At 40.2% G+C, this 19,663-nt stretch overlaps 1 protein-coding gene across 1 annotated transcript in view; it reads left to right on the top strand.

Annotated features, from left to right (window-relative positions):
* Positions 1-19,352, top strand: part of EFHB (EF-hand domain family member B) — a 59,365-nt gene extending 40,013 nt beyond the window's left edge. Inside the window, exons 9-13 of the mRNA XM_028099208.1 lie at positions 2,230-2,384; positions 10,947-11,154; positions 13,922-14,134; positions 15,638-15,819; positions 18,965-19,352. Of these exons, the coding sequence (XP_027955009.1) occupies positions 2,230-2,384; positions 10,947-11,154; positions 13,922-14,134; positions 15,638-15,819; positions 18,965-19,138 (932 nt within the window). The 3' untranslated portion in view covers positions 19,139-19,352. The remainder of the gene's footprint in view (positions 1-2,229; positions 2,385-10,946; positions 11,155-13,921; positions 14,135-15,637; positions 15,820-18,964) is intronic.
* The last annotated feature ends 311 nt before the right edge of the window (positions 19,353-19,663 follow it).

Below are 19,663 nucleotides of genomic sequence, written 5' to 3'. Positions count from 1 at the left end.
GACAATTTGACAACATTGACAAATTTCCTAATAGTTGATCAAAGTTATCCCTACAAATTGAATGAGATAGTATTACAAAATGAAAAGGAAAACCACTGACATTAATAATTTTAAAAATACATAAGTATCAGTACCAGCATTGGTCCTGCATAGTTTAACTGTGAAAGGGGACTCTAAGTCCTCTTTGGACTTTTCCTGGAGTTTATGGATGGATGCAGATTAACTCTATGTTCTCATCTTTTATGATGATTATTGGGGTCAACTAATAGCATTTATTCTGCAGAAAGTTCCTGCTTCTAGAAACATATTGATTTCTTTACTGGGCCTGGATTTCTCCTTTACACTTACTTATGGAAATAAAGGCAGCAGTACAAAAAATGTCTCATCCCTAAGCCTGGAGTTATTGGTAATGTTAAGACACCTCCAGGAAGAGCACAAGGGCTGTGGCCAGCTCCAAGAATGTACCAGAGCAGAGGTAAGGTAAAGGAAAATCCAAGACTGGTAGACTACTGCCTCATGGGAGCTGGTTGCAGGCAGAGTACAATTAAAGAGCTTGCCGGGCTTTTCTGACAGCCATGGTGTGGTAGCTAGGTCATGGGTGTCCCAGGGCTAGAACTTGTGCTCCTGATTTCAGCTCTATAGAGATGACCCTTGAGTAATTGCAAATGATTTGACATGAGCTTCATACCTATTCTTTCAGGGCCAAGCCAAAAGAAAATATCAGCATACATCTCACTCAGCAGGAGTTACACATAGTGGGATTATGGTGGGAAAACCAGATGGAGTTGAAAAAACCATCATTCAAATGGTTGTTTTTGCATGTTAATAGAGAGGGAAGGCCTCTGAAGATAAAAACTCAACCAAGAGCCATCTTGTGGAAGAAGGAAGATCTCCATTATACATAATAGCCACCCCAGTATTTATATCAGAGGCAGGAATGTGGATGAGGAGAGGAAGTCCTGCTTATTTGTCAAAAATCACTCTCACTGTCTTGATTTCCTCTCACAGAGCCTTACTTGTGCTTTGCCCACTTGATTTTGGTCTGAGGCACTTGCCCGGTTCCTGGAACCAGCATTAGCTGTGGGCTTCTCACCCCCATCTACCCCTAAAAACGTGACTTTTATCAGAATATGTGGGATTAGCTCCTGATTTTATAATAAGTAAGAATCTTAGAGGTGCAGTGAATACCTATTAAAAGAGACTCTTGACAGAGCCTAATATAGGGCCTTATATAAATATTAGTTGCTGTGAACTGCAGCGGATGTAGTGATTTAAATTATTCCATCTAGGATACCACAGCCAACTGCCAACATGATCCTGACCTAAGAAAGTGGGAAGGGAGGTGTGTAGGCCAGGGGAAAATGAATTGAGGCAAAAGTTTCCTTCTTGTGACATCCACCAAGCCATCTCATCTGAAGCAACATGGTCAACTCTAGTCTGAGCTCTGTCACTATTAACATCCAAGGAATGTTTCCCAAAAGGGAGTGGCAAGGAATGCTTATAGACAGTGTGTATGTTTGTACTTTCTTTGTGTCATAATCTGGGGAAGTTCCTTAAAGTCATGAATGATAAATGGAAGCAAGGGCCAGGTCTGGAGGGATATAGCAGGTGGAGAGTTTATTACTTCCAGATAACTGAGGGGGTTGTGGGTCAGGGCTCAGTTAATAGAATTGCGGATGAGGGTTGGTGTGCAGGTGGTTGTACCCGGGAAGCCAGGCTGAGAAACAGGAACTTGATATGCATACTGAAGGCAGACTGGAAATTCATATTAGGCGGGAGTAGGGTATTTGAGTTCAGTTTTTACAAGGGATCCCAGAGGTTTAGTCAACTTCAAGGCATTTAGAGTGGCCTCCACATGGACTCCTCCCTATCTTTCAGATCCTCAGCATTGCAGACAAATGTCTGCAAAGAAGCAGAGAGGCAAGGGCTTAAAATCTTAGGAAAGACAGCCAAGTAGGACTGATGATTCCCCCCCATCTCCCTGGCCCAAATTCATTTTGTCAGAACTTTTTCATTGAGCAGGGAAGTAACATAAAACAGAAGTATGAAGTTTTATTAATTACTTTATGTACTTTTTTATACACAAGGATTTTCTGTCATGCTGCATGAATCAGATTTAAGCGTGAGGTTTTTCTCATTCACAGTTTGCTAGATCTCTTTCTTAGAATGGGAATAATATTAACAGACTTTAAATTCAGATAAAAGACTCCCCCCCCCCCTTTTTAATAGGAGCTGGTGATCTCATCTATAACAGACTTCCGGGTGAATATCTTCAAGGCAAGGATAGACAGAGAGCCCTGATTGCGGCGGTGCGACATCACTTGAAGAAAGTTAACTACCAAAACTTTGACACTTTGTTGGCAGCCTTCAGGCACTATGATAAGGCTAGTATTTGAATGGAGTTTTTTGGACTATGCATGGCTTATAGATCCTGGCAGGTTGGTGTAGATCAGGGGTCAGCAGACTATGGCCTGAGGGTCAAATCCAGCCCACCACCTGTCTTTGTAAATAGTTTTACATGACAATTTGTTTTAAGTATTTTCTATGGCTGCTTTTGCACTACAGATGCAGAGATTGAATGGCCTGCAAAACCTAAAATATTTGCTTTTTGGCCCTTGACTGTAAATGTTTGCTGACCTCTGGAGTAGATCAGTGGGCCAAAGTGTGGTCCTTTTATCACCACCAGGGTTACTTGGGAAACTGTTAGAAATGTGCAATCTAAGACCCACCAGCTGAATTGGGTACTCCAGGGTGGGGCCTAGCAATTGTGTTTTAACAAGCTCTGTAGGTCATTCTGATACAATTTGAGAACCACTGTGGCAGATTAACTGTAGTGTGCTGGGAGCAAAGTGGGGGGGGGGGTGGCATCATAGATCCCCAGGGAAGACTCCTGGGTCTAGGCCATCTATACCTAAAGTTGAGCATGTGTACATAGTGCTGTTAGTCTATGTACAAGTCAAACTTGGAATGCTTCTCCCCTGGGGGAGCAGGGTGTGGTTTCAGTTTTGAGAGTGTAAGATTATTCCATTTGCAACCTAAATTGTGTCCTTTCATAAAGTCAGATCAATCTAGGCCTGCATAATTACCTCACACCATTTTAGGCCATCACAGGATTGCTTTCACCAAGCTGCACTGCCTTTAGCTTATACTAAGGTGCACTATTGTACAAACCTCTTGTGAAACATCGCACAATTTTGTTACTATGTCCATAAGGCTGTTATTTATTTTTGTCACATGTATCCTCTTTATAAAGAAACCCAGTCTTTCTAAAGGAAATAATTGTGCTTCATTTATGTATCTGGTTTGTTTTTCCCTCATAAGCAGCATGAACTTTGTACTGATGGTGAATACGTTTTTGACTTGGCCACCAGGAAGCTCAGAGCCAATTCAACAAAACACATCAAGTTTGTGAACATGATCTTACAGCGTGCATTTTGTGTGCTCTTTTTATTCCACATTTCTTTTTAAAGATTTTATTTATTTATTTGGCAGAGAGAGAGACAGCGAGAGAGGGAATACAAGCAGGGGGAACGGGAGAGGGAGAAGCAGGCTTCCCGTCAATCAGGGAGCCCAATGTGGGGCTCAATCCCAGGACCTCGGGATCATGACCTGAGCCGAAGGCAAACACTTAATGACTGAGCCAAGCAGGCTCCCCTTATTCCACATTTCTTATTTTATTTCATCTTTATTTTTTCTTTGCCCTGATTTCCTCAATTTTGGTGCTCTGTTTAATTGTACTTATTTTTCTAGGCAGCCTGAAACTATTTTAGAACAAGCCTTATTTAAACAAATAAAAGCCCATAAACCTACGATGATGCAGTGCATCATAATCTTGATAGGAGAAGGAAAAAAAAAGAATAATTTTATCTCAAAAAGAAAAGATATTTGTATCTCCCTTCCAATGTTGAGCACAATTTTAGAAAAGTTACACTTCACATTTTTTATCTTAAAAAAAATCTTGATTACTCATTGGCTTATTCAGTTTAATCCATTCATTTTATTTGTTTTTAGATTACAGGCCTGTGTGTGTGTATTGTACTGATGAATAAAAAGTGGGTTAAATATATCATTTAGGTTTGTACCAATTATGTAGGGACAAACACCAATCAGTCACTCACTACATGTCTCACAAAGTTGTGTTTAAAGAAAATGTAAGTATTCAACTGTTTCTCTGGTTTTTAATAGAGACCAATTGCTATTTACAGGTAATTTAAAAATGAATCTTCAAAATTGAAATATATAAGCTAAAATAAGTACATTTTAAGCTTTACTCAAATACAAGGATCTTACAAAGATGATAGCAGGGTAAATTTAGATAGCAGTGATATGAATCAGAGAACCTACCACAATACATAGTGCTCTGCTTTTTAAAAAATTCTTCATTTTAAATGTAATTATAGGCAAGACGATCATCTTAATAGCTGTTGATTATCTTAGTGAACCACCAGGCACATTCCTTAGGATAAAATTAAATTAAGCAGGGAGGAAATTACCGAGAATTATTTAATGTTGATATACCTTTTAAATAGTTAACTTTTAATATGCACAATGCAGTGCTCATTGTCCTCCAGGAGCTTTTTTTTTTCTGAGAGGGTAATAAGATGTGGGTCTTCTAGTACAGCTGTAGGATAATTTTTGATTATTTGAATCTTCTACTATTGAATGCCCAGATTTACTTTAATGAAAAACACAAAAACAAAACAGAACAAATAAGCCATGATTTCCTAAATGAATCTTCTTGGCTTAGAGGATTAATTCTGTTATTTATTGAACACTAACTGTACATCAAACATTATTCCAGATAATGTGTAGACTTTCCACTTAGGAGATTTAAAATTTAGAGGGGAAATAAAAAGACTCGTCATGTCCAGAAGTGGTCAGAGTAGAGTCCCCAATTTTTGAAATAGGTCTATATTATTCCAATTCCTTTTATTCTTTTTTAAAATTTTTAACTTATTTTTATTTCTTTTTTTCCATCACCCAGTTACCCCCATCCCCCACCCTCTCCCCTCCAGCAATACTCAGTTTGTTTCCTATGATTAAGAGTCTCTTATGGTTTGTCTCCCTCTCTGATTTCATCTTGTTATATTTTTTTCCTCTCTTCCCCTGTGATTCTCTGCCTTGTTTCTTAAACTCCACATATGAGTGAGAACATATGATAATTGCCTTTCTCTGATTGACTTATTTCACATAGCATAATACCCTCTAGTTCTATCCACTTTGTTGCAAACGGCAAGATGTTATTTTTTTGATGGCTCAGTAGAATTCCATTGTATATATACATATACTACATCTTTATCCAGTCATCTGTTGATGGACATCTGGGCTCTTTCCATAGTTTGGCTATTGTGGACATTGCTGCTACAAACATTGGGGTGCAGGTGCCCTTTTGGATCACTACCTTTGTATCTTTGGGGTAAATACCCAGTAGTGCAATTACTGGGTGGAAGGGTAGCTCTATTTTCAACTTTTTGAAGAACCTCCGCACTGTCTTCCAGAGTGGCTGCACCAGCTTGCATTCCACCAACAGTGTGTAAGAGGGTTCCCTTTTCTCTGCATCCTTGTCAACATCTGTCGTTTCCTGACTTGTTAATTTTAGCCATTCTGACTGGTGTGAGGTAGTATCGCATTGTGGTTTTGATTTGGATTTCCCTCATGCCGAGTGATGTGGAACATTTTTTCATGTGTCTGTTGGCCATTTGTATGTCTTCTTTGGAGAAATGTCTGTTCATGTCTTCTGCCCATTTCTTGATTGTATGATTTGTCCTTTGGGTGTTGAGTTTGATAAGTTCTTTATAGATTTTGGATACTAGCCCTTTATCTGATAAGACATTTGCAAATGTCTTCTCCCATTTTGTCGGTTGTCTTTTAGTTTTGTCTTGTCTTTCAGTTTTGTCTGTTTCCTTTACTTTGCAAAAGCTTTTATATTGATGATGGCCCAATAGTTCATTTTTGCCTTTGTTTCCCTTGCCTTTGGAGATGTATCTAGTAAGAAGTTGCTGTGGCCAAGGTCACAGAGGTTGCCGCCTGTGTTTCTCTAGGATTTTGATGGGCTCCTGTCTCACGTTTAGGTCTTTCATCCATTTTGAGTCTATTTTTGCATATGGTGTAAGGAAATGGTCTAGTTTCATTCTTCTGCATGTGGCTGTCCAGTTTTCCCAACACCATTTGTTAAAGAGACTGTCTTTTTTCCATTGGATATTCTTTCCTGCTTTGTCAGAGATTAGTTGACCATAGAGTTGAGGGTCAATTCCTTTTATTTTAATCATTACCAGGAAGTAGCTGAGATGAGATTATTCCTTTTTGGAGACAGCTGCATTCAATGATAAAACTGGTTGTGTGAGCCAGAAGCTGGTGAGGGAGGTAGACAATTTTTGAGAAGGTTATTCCAAAGCTCAGTCCTACCAGATGGCTCTGGATGGCTGGGTGTAGGAAAGGTTCATTGAATACCTTGACTAACAGCTCATTGTTGAGTAACACTTCTGCTATAAGACACAACATTGTCAGGCAGAAAATGGTCCAGAAAGCAAAACACATGACTCAGATTAATTTCATGGGCCATACTCTTGTGCTTGGAGCTGGCTGATTGAACTGAAATAGTAATTCCATAGCTTGAAAATGTGTCAACAGTATGATGCACCACCAATAGTTTTGAGAGGTGACAAAGGTTCCACATAGTCAGTATGCTAGGAGCATGGAGGCCATGTCTTATGTGTGATGTGTCCTTCCTCACCATGAGACAAATTGGCCAAATTTTGTCAGGAGTCACAAGTATGGTATGTGGTGCGGTAGCCTCTGCCTCATAAACATAGAGTGTTTTACTTTGTAATCATTTGTGTGTCACCATGTCTGGTACAAAAATGGATCCAGGTAGCAAAGTTGGCAATATGGATGGTTTAGACTTAGTCAGAAGCTTGATTACAGTCTGAGAATGAGCAGAAAATGGACCCTTATCATGGGCATCTATATGACTTACCAACATGGCTCAATCAACAGCTATGATTTGTTACCATAGTTTTCAGAATTAAAAAGCAGTGTCTTTAATCTTCCAGTCTATAGTTTTCCAAGTGGCAAACTAAACAGGCAGGCCATTGGTAACAGTCGAAGGGTCGGTAAAAATATAATGGGTTCATCAAAGGGAGTATTGGCCAGAGCCATGAGACTAGCCTTGAGTAGATTGACTATGTCCATTTTTGATCATTCATAGCTCTCATTAAAAGCCACAGCAGCCCAGGGAAGACCACTGAGTTTCAAGTTAGTAAACCAGCCCTAGAGGTTCTAAGTGTCAAACTGTTAGTCATAGAGACCTGAGGCTCAAAGGGGTCATTAGGGTTATGGGGCTCCAAAGGTAATAGCATTCTCTACATGTGGCTCATTAGTAATACAAATATGCAAAGCATCAGTACCAGTTATAAATTCAGCAGTGGAAGCTACAGAAATAATATATTGCTAGCTTTCCTTCTCCACTTTGAACAAACCCTGCCCAAATCCCACTAGCTGAATGCAGACATCTCCTCCCTCTAGAGACTGGGTAGGAAGATGACTTTGGCACCCATACCCAGAGGCCATAAAAGTTTGAGACTTTGCCCCTCTGAAGTTCAATAGTATACTTGAACAGATGAATGTAGCATTTGATCTCCCTTGGGAACAGGGAGACCTTGGTCCCACATCTAGTCATCTTTCTCCTTAGAGCAGCTGAGGTTGGGGTATGGAGGAGGGGAAAATCAAGGGTGCAGAGGGCATGACTCAGTACAGAGAGTAAGAAATATTTACTTTGAGTTTTGAGCGGTATGCAGCAAAATGAAAAAACCACCAGTGTTTTCAATCCACACAAATTGCTATATTGGGCAATGAAGTCATCACTGTGGGCACCATCTATTTCAGTTTTGAGGACCCCTTGATTCAATTGCCATATCCCACATAGCTTTTCAGCTAGGGCTATGGGGTTTGCATTTTTGGTTGACTTGGGCTTGCAGCAGAGGGTTTTTTTTTTTTTTATTATGTTATGTTAATCACCATACATTATATCATTAGTTTTTGATGTAGTGTTCTAATGATTCATTGTTTGCGTATAACACCCAGTGCTCCATGCAGTACGTGCCCTCTTTAATACCCATCACCAGACTAAGCCATCCCCCTACCCCCTCCCCTCTAGAACCCTCAGTTTGTTTTTTTTTTTTTTTTTTTTTTAAAGATTTTATTTATTTATTTGACAGAGAGAGGCACAGTGAGAGAGGGAACACAAGCAGGGGGAGTGGGAGAGGGAGAAGCAGGCTTCCCGCGGAGCAGGGAGCCCGATGTGGGGCTCAATCCCAGGACCCTGGGATCATGACCTGAGCTGAAGGCAGACGCCCAACGACTGAGCCACCCAGGTGCCCTAGAACCCTCAGTTTGTTTCTCAGAGTCCATGAAGTCTCTCATGGTTCATCTCCCCCTCCGATTTCCCCCCCTTCATTTTTCCCTTCCTGCTATCTTCTTCTTTTTCTTTTTAACATATAATGTATTTGTTTCAAAGGTACAGGTCTGTGATTCAACAGTCTTACACAATTCACAGCGCTCACCATAGCACATACCCTCCCCAGTGTCTATCACCCAGCCACCCCATGTCTCCCACCCCCATCACTCCAGCAACCCTCAGTTTGTTTCCTGAGATTAAGAATTCCTCTTATCAGTGAGGTCATATGATACATGTCTTTCTCTGATTGACTTATTTCACTCAGCATAATACCCTCCAGTTCTATCCACGTTGTTGCAAATGGCAAGATTTCATTCCTTCTGATGGCTACATAATATTCCATTGTGTATGTGTGTGTGTGTGTGTGTGTGTGTGTGTGTGTATACACATATATACACCACATTTTCTTTATCCATTCATCTGTCGATGGACATCTTGACTCTTTCCATAATTTGGCTATTGTGGACATTGCTGCTATAAACATTGGGGTGCACGTACCCCTTCAGATCCCTACATTTGCATCTTTGGGGTAAATACCTGGTAGTGCAATTGCTGGGTCATATGGTAGCTCTATTTTCAACTTTTTGAGGAACCTCCATACTGTATTCCAGAGTGGCAGCAGAGGTTTTTATAAAAGAGTCTACTTAGTCCAGGGCATTTGCAGCCCCCTTGTCAAGATAATATGTTTTAAATTCTCATTCTGTTTCAACATAAGCATCAGGGATGTTTTCCAGGCCTAGAGACCTGACTGCAGGAATTTATAGAGTTCGTTGGCTCAGTTCCTCATTCTCCAGGGATCACGTTCATCACCATTCTAAAACTAATTCTGAGCATAAGAGCTGAATACTAGTCAATGAGTCATTTATCTTTTCTCTTGGGAGTTTGTCTCAGAAATTCTCTGAGAGGGCCAAGCTCCCTTAATAGCAGCCAGGACCCACTGCAAAAAAAAACTCAGATCTTTTACCATCCTCTCCAAATGGGCTTAAGGTTTGATGGACTCCAGGAGGGGCTGAGGGATAAGACATCTCAGTATCTCAGTTCTTGCCATTCTTCCTTAACAAGCGTTATGTGGGACACCTGGGTGGTTCAGTTGGTTAGGCGTCTGCCTTCAGCTCAGGTCATGATCCTAGGGTCCCAGGATGGAGACCCCACATGGGCTCTGCTGTTTCTCTCTCTGCCCCTCCCTCCTGCTCTGCTCTCTGTCTCTTTCTCAAATAAACAAAATCTTAAAAAACAAACAAACAGGGCGCCTGGGTGGCTCAGTCGTTTAAGCATCTGCCTTTGGCTCGGGTTATGATCCCAGGGTCCTGGGATCGAGCCCCGCACTGGGCTCTCTGCTCAGCGGGAGCCTGCTTCTCCCTCTCCCTCTGCCTGCTGCTCTGCCTACTTGTACTCTCTCTCTGTCAGATAAATTAATAAATAAAATCTTTAAAAACAAACAAACAGGGGCACCTGGGTGGCTCAGTCGTTAAGCGTCTGCCTTCGGCCCACGTCATGATCCCAGGGTCCTGGGATCGAGCCCCGCATCGGGCTCCCTGCTCCATGGGAAGCCTGCTTTTCCCTCTCCCACTCCTCCTGCTTGTGTTCCCTCTCTCGCTGTGTTTCTCTCTGTCAAATAAATAAAGAAAATCTTTAAAAAACAAACAAATAAACAAGCATTATGTGTTCAGACCCTTTATCTCGCATCCAAGTACTAACCAGGCCCGACACTGCTTAGCTTCCAAGATCAGATGAGATCAGGAGCACTCAAGATGGAACGGACGTAGACTACCTCTTTATCTCCCAAGTGAACCAACTAGTTCCTGCCCAAAGCCTTCATCAATTTCCCTCCTTTCTCACTCAGTGTAGGTGCTCCTGTCTTTGTCTGGAAGAAGGTGGAACTTACCCTGCTACCCCTACCAGGATGAATTTTAGTGCTAATTATTAGAGTGGGGCCAGATTGGTAGCATGTCCCTCTTGCCCACAGGAGTGTTAACAACAAGCAGGCAACAGTCTTTGACTCTGCTTCCCCGTATTTGGCCTACAACTACTTCTCCAGTTTCCCCTCACTACCAGACAACAGAGTGGAGGATCATTTAGTGCTCAGTTGGAAAATCAGAGGTGTTAAAAACTTTGAAAGCATGGGAAAATGTAGAAAGCTATCAAAAAGTACACACTGTTGGTTAAATGCAACGTCAAGCACAAATCACGGTTACACCTGCCCTGCCACAGTGTAAACAGCATGCTTTAAAGGAAAAAAAATGTTAAAGTAGAATGAACAAAGATTCTGAGTCACACCCCGCTCCAACCAGGGTTGAAATTACTGTGCACATATCAGGTTGACACAATGAGGAGCTCGCTTAATATTTGACTGCTGTTATGTAAAAAATAAGACAAATTCTTTGAATTTATGTGATAGGTCTCCTTTTTCTTAAATGAAATAATAGATGTTGCATACTCTGCTCTTAAAGGTGATTGCGTGCTTCATCTTTTTCTGCTTTGTGTCTAACAGAATGGAGATGGGGTGATAGATAAAGCCGAGCTTCGGGAGGCTTGTGAACAGGTCAGCTTGCACTTAGATGAGAAGCTCCTGGACCAGCTATTTGACTACTGTGATGTGGATAAGGATGGGCTGATTGACTACCTAGAATTTGCAAATTTTCTTAACTGGAAGGATAAAATGCCTCTTAAAGAGTATGAAGAGAGGGTCATTATTAAAGGTATTTAATTTTTGAAGGTTTTCTGAATTCTTAAATGGACTTTTATATTTTCAGTTTTCTAGGAGTTGACTCTTGTCAACTTTAATATTTAATATTTAAAATATGTACATATATACATATTATTTGCTTATTTATGCATAGACTATGTGGAAGGACAGGAAAGAATTTGATGATGTTTAAGGGGAACCAGGTAGCTAAGGGACAGGGCGGCAGCAAGACTCACATTTTAATCTATGTGTTTATGTCTTTGAATTTGGAACCATGTATTGCTCTTTCAAAAGAAAAAAAATTAAAAGCAAAAACAGTTTACGCCGAAATCCAAAATATGAAAGACAGTTCCTCAGAAAGCTGTTTGAAAACCATTGTCTTAGAGTAATTAGCTCCCCTCCCCCAGGAAAACTCAAAAGTAAAATAGGATTTGACATAAGAAAATTTATTTTTACATTTTATAAGAAAAATAAAAGCAATCTTTACCTTTATTCAAATATTTTCATGTTTTCTCATTGACCTCCTGCATCACTAACTATATATATATACATACACACATAGATTTATACTATATACACACATATATATAAAATCACAGGGAATGTACCATTTTTATTTGGCTTTTTAAAATTTAGCTTTCAAATTTCTATGGAATTAAGAAATAGTTTTATGGTAAACTTTTTTATGAACTTCATTTTCAGTTCCCTCATGCTGATGTATGATGAATTACTAAGCCATTTCCTCACTCTTTGAAATTTAGGTTATTTCCAGATATTTTAAAAGTAATATCGGTAACGCTATAATGATAATCATCTCTCAAAAATCTTTGTTTCTAATTATATCTCATTTCTTATGAATGTTATTATTGTCCCAGAAGTAACTATTTTCATTTTGCTTTTCTAAATGATTGTACCAGTTTGCAATTTTATCAGTCAAATCTGTGAGGTTTTACTCTAACTTTGCTACCACTGAGTATTATTTCAAACATTCTTGTAATTTAGTTGTTATTATGATACTTTGTTCACTTTAATGTTCAAATCTTGGTTATTAGAGAGGATTAACTTTTTATTTTATTTTTTAAAGATTTTATTTATTTGACAGAGAGAGAAGACAGCCAGAGAGGGAACACAAGCAGGGGGAGTGGGGGAGAGAGAATCAGGCTTCCCGAGGAGCAAGGAGCCCGATGCATGGCTCAATTCCAGGACCCTGGGATCATGGCCTGAGCTGAAGGCAGACGCTTAATGATTGAGCCACCCAGGTGCCCAGAGGATTACCTTTTTAAAAAAATTGTTTACATTTCTATCTCCTCTGGAATATTTTTCTCTAAAAGGTGAAGCTATTACTATTTTTACTTTTATTCCTGGGTCATGCCTTTCTGCAAGGCCAAAACCAAATTTGGGGCCTTATTGATGATGTGAACCCTTATGAGTTTCTGAGATGGCCTTTCTATTAGAGCTGCTAGGACAGCAGGAGGTTCTTCTTTACCTAATGAAGATTTTATAGAAAACAATTCTACCCTAGTGCTTTCAGAAATACAAAGGGGAGATAGAGTTTTTTTCTTCTTGGCACAACTCATGAAGTAGTGGGGGAAAGCAGAAGCCTGTTCTCAAGCCAGATCGTTTTTCAAATTGTTCCTGGTTTTTGGATTCTGACTTCATAAGTCACTTTCATTGTCCTTGAGGTTGTCCTTCTAAGATAGTGGTCAGTGAGTGGTTCAGTCAGAAGGGGCTCAGGAATGTTTTGCCAGGAATCTTCTTATATTCAATTCTACTTACTGTTGACTTCTAGAGGAAAGGGGTAAGTATTCTAAGGCAGTGGCTTTCAAACAGTTTTTGAGACACTTTCTCATACTGGCCCAGATTTCTGCTTTTTGTGGGGCACAGGGAGGGAATTAGAGGTTTTGGAACACAGGGCATGAATGTGTTCATGGCAATGATTGGCAGAAGCTGAATGGGGGATGCAGACTTTGGATAGGCATGTCTTTTCTGGTTTGCCACGGTTCCCACCCCAACCTGATACTGGGGCCCCATTTGCCTTTGCAACCCTTGCTTGGGCTTTCCCGAACCCTGGGAGTTCTTCGAGAGATTGAAAGACCACAGCGCCCTCTAGTGCTCGCTGTGGAGCTACCCGCTCGATGAAAAAGATGTGCCAGGAATTTACTCCTAAATTTCAGAATGACTCAACAAAGCAGATCTTCAAAAGGACAGAGTTTTACAATTTGAGTTTTACCTCAGGGTTTTCTTTTATACACGGATGTGAAGAGGGTTATTTATATCATCGGTTCCTGAGCTCACGCTGTGTTCTCATTGCCTCTCCAAATGTTGCAATACATGGGGCTCCCCACGACCACGAGGTATGTGTGGAATTTACAACTCCAAATGTGTCTGCTTCTGTCTCTCCTTGGAGCACAACACTGGAAAAAACTCTGGTAATCCTGTAGTTCAAGTTAAATATAAAAATAAACTCTATTTTTTTTTTAAAGGGAAAAATAGGTTCCATGTTTTCATTTGGTTTCTGATTTAAAAGCTTTATTCTAGAGTAAAGTGGGTGGAGTGGCGAGAAGAAACAGGCCACATTTGGATTTCCTGGTATATGACATTGGCCTGCCCTTGCTCTTCCACAGTGGGGCGCTGGCATCAGGGGAGGGCTTCCCTAGCCCAGTCTCAGTGTCTACCAGCAAGGAGAGGCTAACCAGGAAAACTGATTTTGTTGCAGAGCTGCAAGACCACGTAGTGATTTCTTCCTGTACTTTACCCACCCCCCAACTCTTTGCTTCAAGGTAGAAAACCAGATTGTACAAACCCTGCTGAGGCTAATGTTGAAGAATCTGAACCAACTCTCCTGATAAAGCCCGAAGATATTGTCTTAAAAGAACCAGGGAGCTCAGAAAAGACTCTCCGGACACTTCTGAGGCCAAGTGACAAAGTTTCTAATCACTATAAGACAACTTCTTCTGAGATCAGTGCGGTTGTAGGAGCTGTTCCTTCTACTTGTGAGTATGTCACGTTATTTTCTGAGTTTTAAAAGTAAGATCAGCAAACATAGAAGTGTCCTTTGTCTGTCCTTGTATTGTCCCCGGCCTCTATCTTCATTAGGCTGTTTCTCAAAGCCTAGGACACCTTTCATTCAGTTCTGTATTTGAACCATCCAGGAGGTCTCAATAAATGTAGGCTAAACTGAACTATTGTTAATGATGACCCAAGTAAAATGATTCTCTCAATATTAATGAAATTGATCTATGATGATCAGAACATTGAATGTTACACAGACTACACCAAGTGTTAGATTCATGAGCCATCTTATTCTTAGCTACAAGCAGATTACCTTCAAATATTTGAAGAGCTTTTGCAGAACTATTCTCTGTATCCTCATTCTCCATCTGTTAGTTTGCTAGGGCTGCCATAACAAGTACCACAAACTGGATGGCTTAAACAACAGAAATTTATCATCTTATGGTTCTGGAGGCTGAAAAGTCTGAGGCCAGGGTATTTGGCAGGGTTGGTTCCTTCCGGAACTGTGAGGGAGAATCTGTTCCAGGCCCCTCTCCTAGATTCTGGTGCATTGCTGGCAATCTTTGGTGTCCCTTTGCTTCTGCTGCATCACCCTGATCTCTGCCTTCATCCTCACATGGTGTCCTCCTGTGTGAGACTCTGGGTCCAAATGACCCCCTTTATAGGGATTCCCAGTCACACTGGATTAGCGGCCTACTCTATCTACTCCAGTATGACTTCATCTTAACTTAATTAATTACAAATGCAATGATTCTTTTTCTTTTAAGATTTTTTATTTTTAAGTTATCTTTACACCCAACATGGGGCTCTAACTTACAACCTCAAGATCTAACAACTGAGCCAGCCAGGCACCCTGCAATGGCTCTGTTTTTAAATAAAGTCACATCTGAGGTACTGGTGGTTAGGATTTTAACATACAATCTGGGGGAGAATATGGTTCAACTCATAACACCTCATATCTCATTATTGAGCATGAGCACTCTTGGTTAGTTAGAGACTATTTTATGTGGGTTAAGATCACTTCCTTTGACTAAGGACATGATTAAGGATTTATGTATTTTTCTTAACTGGATTTTATAGACATGCTGTTTATATTCTGGTATAATGAGCTCTTGCTACTCCCCTTAGAATAGTGCTGTCCAATAGAAATATAATTGGAGTTATAGGTATTTAAAAATTTTTAGTAGCTACATTAAGAAAAAGAAACAGGTGAAATTAATTTTTATAGTATATATACTTTATATATAACATATAGATCTTCCAAATATTTTTCAACAATTAATCAATATAAAATGATTAAATATTCCACTTTTTGGGGGGTACTAAATCTTTGAAATTCAGTGTGTGTTTTATACTTACATCGCATCTCAGTTTGGACTAGCCCAATTTCAAGTATGTACTCGATTGCCACATGTGGCTGGTGGCTACTGTATTTTACAGCTCAGTTTTAGAATGGCTGCTTTCCTTTCCCATTGGTGTCCTAGGTTATCCCATTTATGGTGTTCCAACCATTCGGTCTGATATTCCTGCCCCCCGAATTCGTCGTATCAGTGATAGAACTAATTATGGTGAAGAGGGCAATGCCTATTCGTTACTACATCCTTCCATCTTTGGCCAGAAAGGAGTGTTTGAAAGAGACTTCTTCAAGACCAGATCAAAAAAAGAGGTACAGCATATTATTTCAAAGGAGTGGAAAGAAATGTCAACTTCACATAAACACACAAAGATGGGGCGCCTGGGTGGCTCAGTTGTTAAGCGTCTGCCTTCGGCTCAGGTCATGATCCCAGGGTCCTGGGGTCGAGTCCCACATCAGGCTCCCTGCTCAGCAGAAAGCCTGCTTCTCCCTCTCCCACTCCCCCTGCTTGTGTTCCTGCTCTCGCTGTCTCTCTCTGTCCAATAAATAAATAAAATCTTTAAAAAAAAAAAACAAAAAAAAACACACACACAAAGATGAAAATGTTTATTTATCAACAACTATTTAATTTTAGACTGTTTAAAACATGAGCTTTGATATTACAAAAGTCATCAGGATCCTCAAATACAGGATTCTTGAGGATAACGTTCAGTTTGGTTGTGACATTTTGGTACGATTCTTGGAGCAGTTTTTCTTCTATGATAGGAAACATTAATTTACATCATATATCCACTATGACCCATGTATGAAAAGAAAAATATTTCCCTAAGGAACTCAACACTATTCTCAGTTGAGAAGAAGCAAAAGGGATCAATCCCTTCCTTGTGTAAGTATCTCGTGGTTTTATATCTCCAAAACCAAAGGTAAGTATGAGAAGGACCACTCTGCCCCCTCCTTATGTACTGCTGCTATCTTATGTCTTAGGTTATCTGTGAAAGCACTGATTTAAAATATTCTGTCCTGTCGCCACACCATTTGTTAGACCACGTATCTTGTTTTTGTTTGTTAGAAAACATGGTCCTCATATTCTAGGTGATTTTCTTCCTAGATGGGTTATAAAACAGGAGCAACCAGCTAGGTCAGAATAGCCACTGGGATTCTAAGGGCCAAGGATTAATAGCAATGCTTGGTCAGCCTGTCTTGATCTGGACTCGTAGAAAGCAGGGTGTAATCTAGGGTGCAACTGCTTCTTCAGAATTTTCATATCCAGAACTAGGAATGATTGAGGAGACATAATTAGACATATGATGGCTTCTGTAACTTCAGATGAAGGGTTGATGGTTTGAAAACTTACTAACTACTACCTTAATTACAACAGATTCATTCCAGCATTTCATCCCCACTGAGGTAGGGGACAGAAGGAAGAAGGGAGAAGAAACTCAGAGGAGATGCTCGCTGGCTGCTCCCAAAGGAGGAAATCAGGGTCCACCCCAGGGACAGAGAAGGGACACTCCCAGATGGTTTCACTTCCCTTAATTACTCTAAAGGCCCTATGAAATAGAAGTACAGTGATGGGGTAGCCTGGTGATGGGTATTAAGGAGGGCACACGTGTTATAATGAGCACTGGGTGTTACATGCAAATAATGAATCATGGAACACTACATCCAAAAAAAGAGAGAAAAAAGTACAGGGTTGCCAAAAGAAACAAAAACCTCCTGCTTGTTGCATGATGCCTAAAATTCTTTTAACTAGGAAATCATCCTTTAACTCTAGAAAAAAAGAAAGAGCCCAGATGAGTGGTTGGAGTAATAATGCTAATTTGAGAGTGGATGGGCTTCTGGAAAATATTAGCGAATCAGTGTATTGTGATGGAATAGGGAACTAGGGGAGGGATGCCTCCTGTGGAGTGGGAAAGGAAGTGGAGGCGGAGGGCTGGGATGCTCAGGACTGACCAAGGGCACTTCCGGAGTTCACTCTGTGGGAGCAGTCATTACCTGCCACTGGATGGGGGGAAATCACAGCTCTGCACAGGGGCCCTGAGGTATTTTTGCTGTACAACCGCAGTTGTTGGCAGCTTTGCTCTTCTGAATTTCAAGTGTATTTGATTATACTGTTAATTTCCCATGAGGGCACATCATTTCTAGGGGCTCTTTTAATTGTTGTTAAGATTCTGTTTCATAGATGTATTCTGCAACTCTTCTATTTCTTTGGCTTTCCTATTCGCTGTCTAACCTTTCTTTCCATTTCCCTCTTGGCTTTTTTTCTGTATGCCTCATAGTAAATGTTTTTCCTCTTTTAAATTTAGTTTTGGGGCACCGGCATGGCTTAGTCGGTTAAATGTCTGTTTTGGGCTCAGGTCATGATCCCCGGGGTCCTGGGATAGAGCCCCCCTCCCCCGCAACATCGGGCTCCCTTCTCATCGGGGAGTCTGCTTCTCCCTCTGCCCCTCCCTCCTGCTCATGCTCTCTCTCACTCTGTCTTGTTTGAATAAAGAAATTTAAAAAATCTTAAAAAAAATAAATGCAGTTTCATTTTTTTTTCAAATCTTTTATGTCCTCTACTCATTCTAACATTTCTTTCCACTGCTAGATCTTATCTTTCCTTTCTTAAATTTTTCCTGGGACATAAGAAACATGTTTTCCCATAATAATTATCATTGCAGAGAGATTACTAAACCAAATTTGCTGGTTTTCAATATGCTTGGATTTTAGTTTGCTCATGCATGCTCAGTCTTTCTGGCACTTGCACACCTACAACTGTAAAGTTTATAACAGGCCAGTAAGAGACATTTATAAATAATCATATTTTAGAGAAGAGAAACTAATTTTCAAGGGGTCGACATGACATAGACAAGATCCTAGTGACAAGAAGTGAGATAGGATTCAAATCCAGGAATCTTCTTTCTTTAACTTTTTTACTCTTTCTGCTTGAATTTAGCTGCCTCCCTTTAAAATAACCAGAAACACTTAAAGAGTTGGAAGTCATTTTATATATGGGCTAGTATAGGTGAATATCCTCATATTCATATTAACAAAATGATTCCTGAATTGAAAATACTGGAATTTTGACATCTGCTTATTATTATATGTAACAGGCACACACATAAACACATGTGCGGGCGCATACTTTTTTTGGGATAAACAGCCACAGCCTTAGAAGTTATAAATATATTTTTATTTATTTATTTATTTATTTATTTTTTAAAGATTTTATTTATTCATTTGACAAAGAAAGACACAGCAAGAGAGGGAACACAAGCAGGGGGAGTGGGAGAGGGAGAAGCAGGCTTCCCTCTGAGCAGGGAGCCCGATGCGGGGCTTGATCCCAGGACCCTGGGATCACGACCTGAGCCAAAGGCAGACATTTAACGATTGAGCCACCCAGGCACCCTATAAAGATATTTTAAAAATACAAATTTAAGTCTTAGTATGACTTTAAATGTTTTTTTCCCCCTAGATTGCAGAGATATTATATAATATTGGTGTCAAGCTTTCTGATGAAGAATTTGAAAATGTATGGAATCTTGCATCAAAAAAACATCACAGAGGAGAAGTTTGTGTTGAAACCATCAGAAACGTTCTGGATGAGCTACAACATGCAGACTGGGTCAAGTGTAAAACAACCATGTGATATTTTTGGAGTTCATTCATTTAAACAAAAGAATTGTTAAATCTGCATTCATCAAAAATGTTCAGTCCATTCTGGTTTTAGATATTACATTAGAATTCAGCAATCACTGTAGTAGGACTCCTATGCCTGTGTGGGTTGTTAATAAATTTGATTTGGGGTTTTTAAGATTTATTGTTTTCTGTAAAACACCAAAGAACCTGATAAGCGCTTAGAGTTAACTCTTTACCTTACCAAAGACCTAGTTCAGAATGATAGGGGACATTTGTAATGTTTAGAATGCTTAAGAAGTGTATGCATTTTATTTTTTTTAAAGATATTATTTATTTGTCAGAGAGAGAGAGCACACAGGGGGAGGGGCAGGCAGAGGGGGAAGCAGGCTTCCCCGCCGAGCAGGGAGCCCGATGCGGGACTTGATCCCAGGGCCCTGGGATCATGACCTGAGCTGAAGGCAGACACTTAACCGACTGAGCCACCCAGGTGTCCCAGAAGTCTATGCATTCTAGTTGGTTGACTGAAATTCAAAGT

The sequence above is a fragment of the Eumetopias jubatus genome, unplaced genomic scaffold (genome assembly GCF_037043125.1).
Source record: "Eumetopias jubatus isolate StellerSeaLion01/CBP00866 unplaced genomic scaffold, mEumJub1_p1.0 scaffold_1, whole genome shotgun sequence".
Classification (NCBI taxonomy): domain Eukaryota; kingdom Metazoa; phylum Chordata; class Mammalia; order Carnivora; family Otariidae; genus Eumetopias; species Eumetopias jubatus.
Note: the sequence above shows the minus strand (reverse complement) of the source record. Positions and strands in the feature narration are given on the sequence as shown.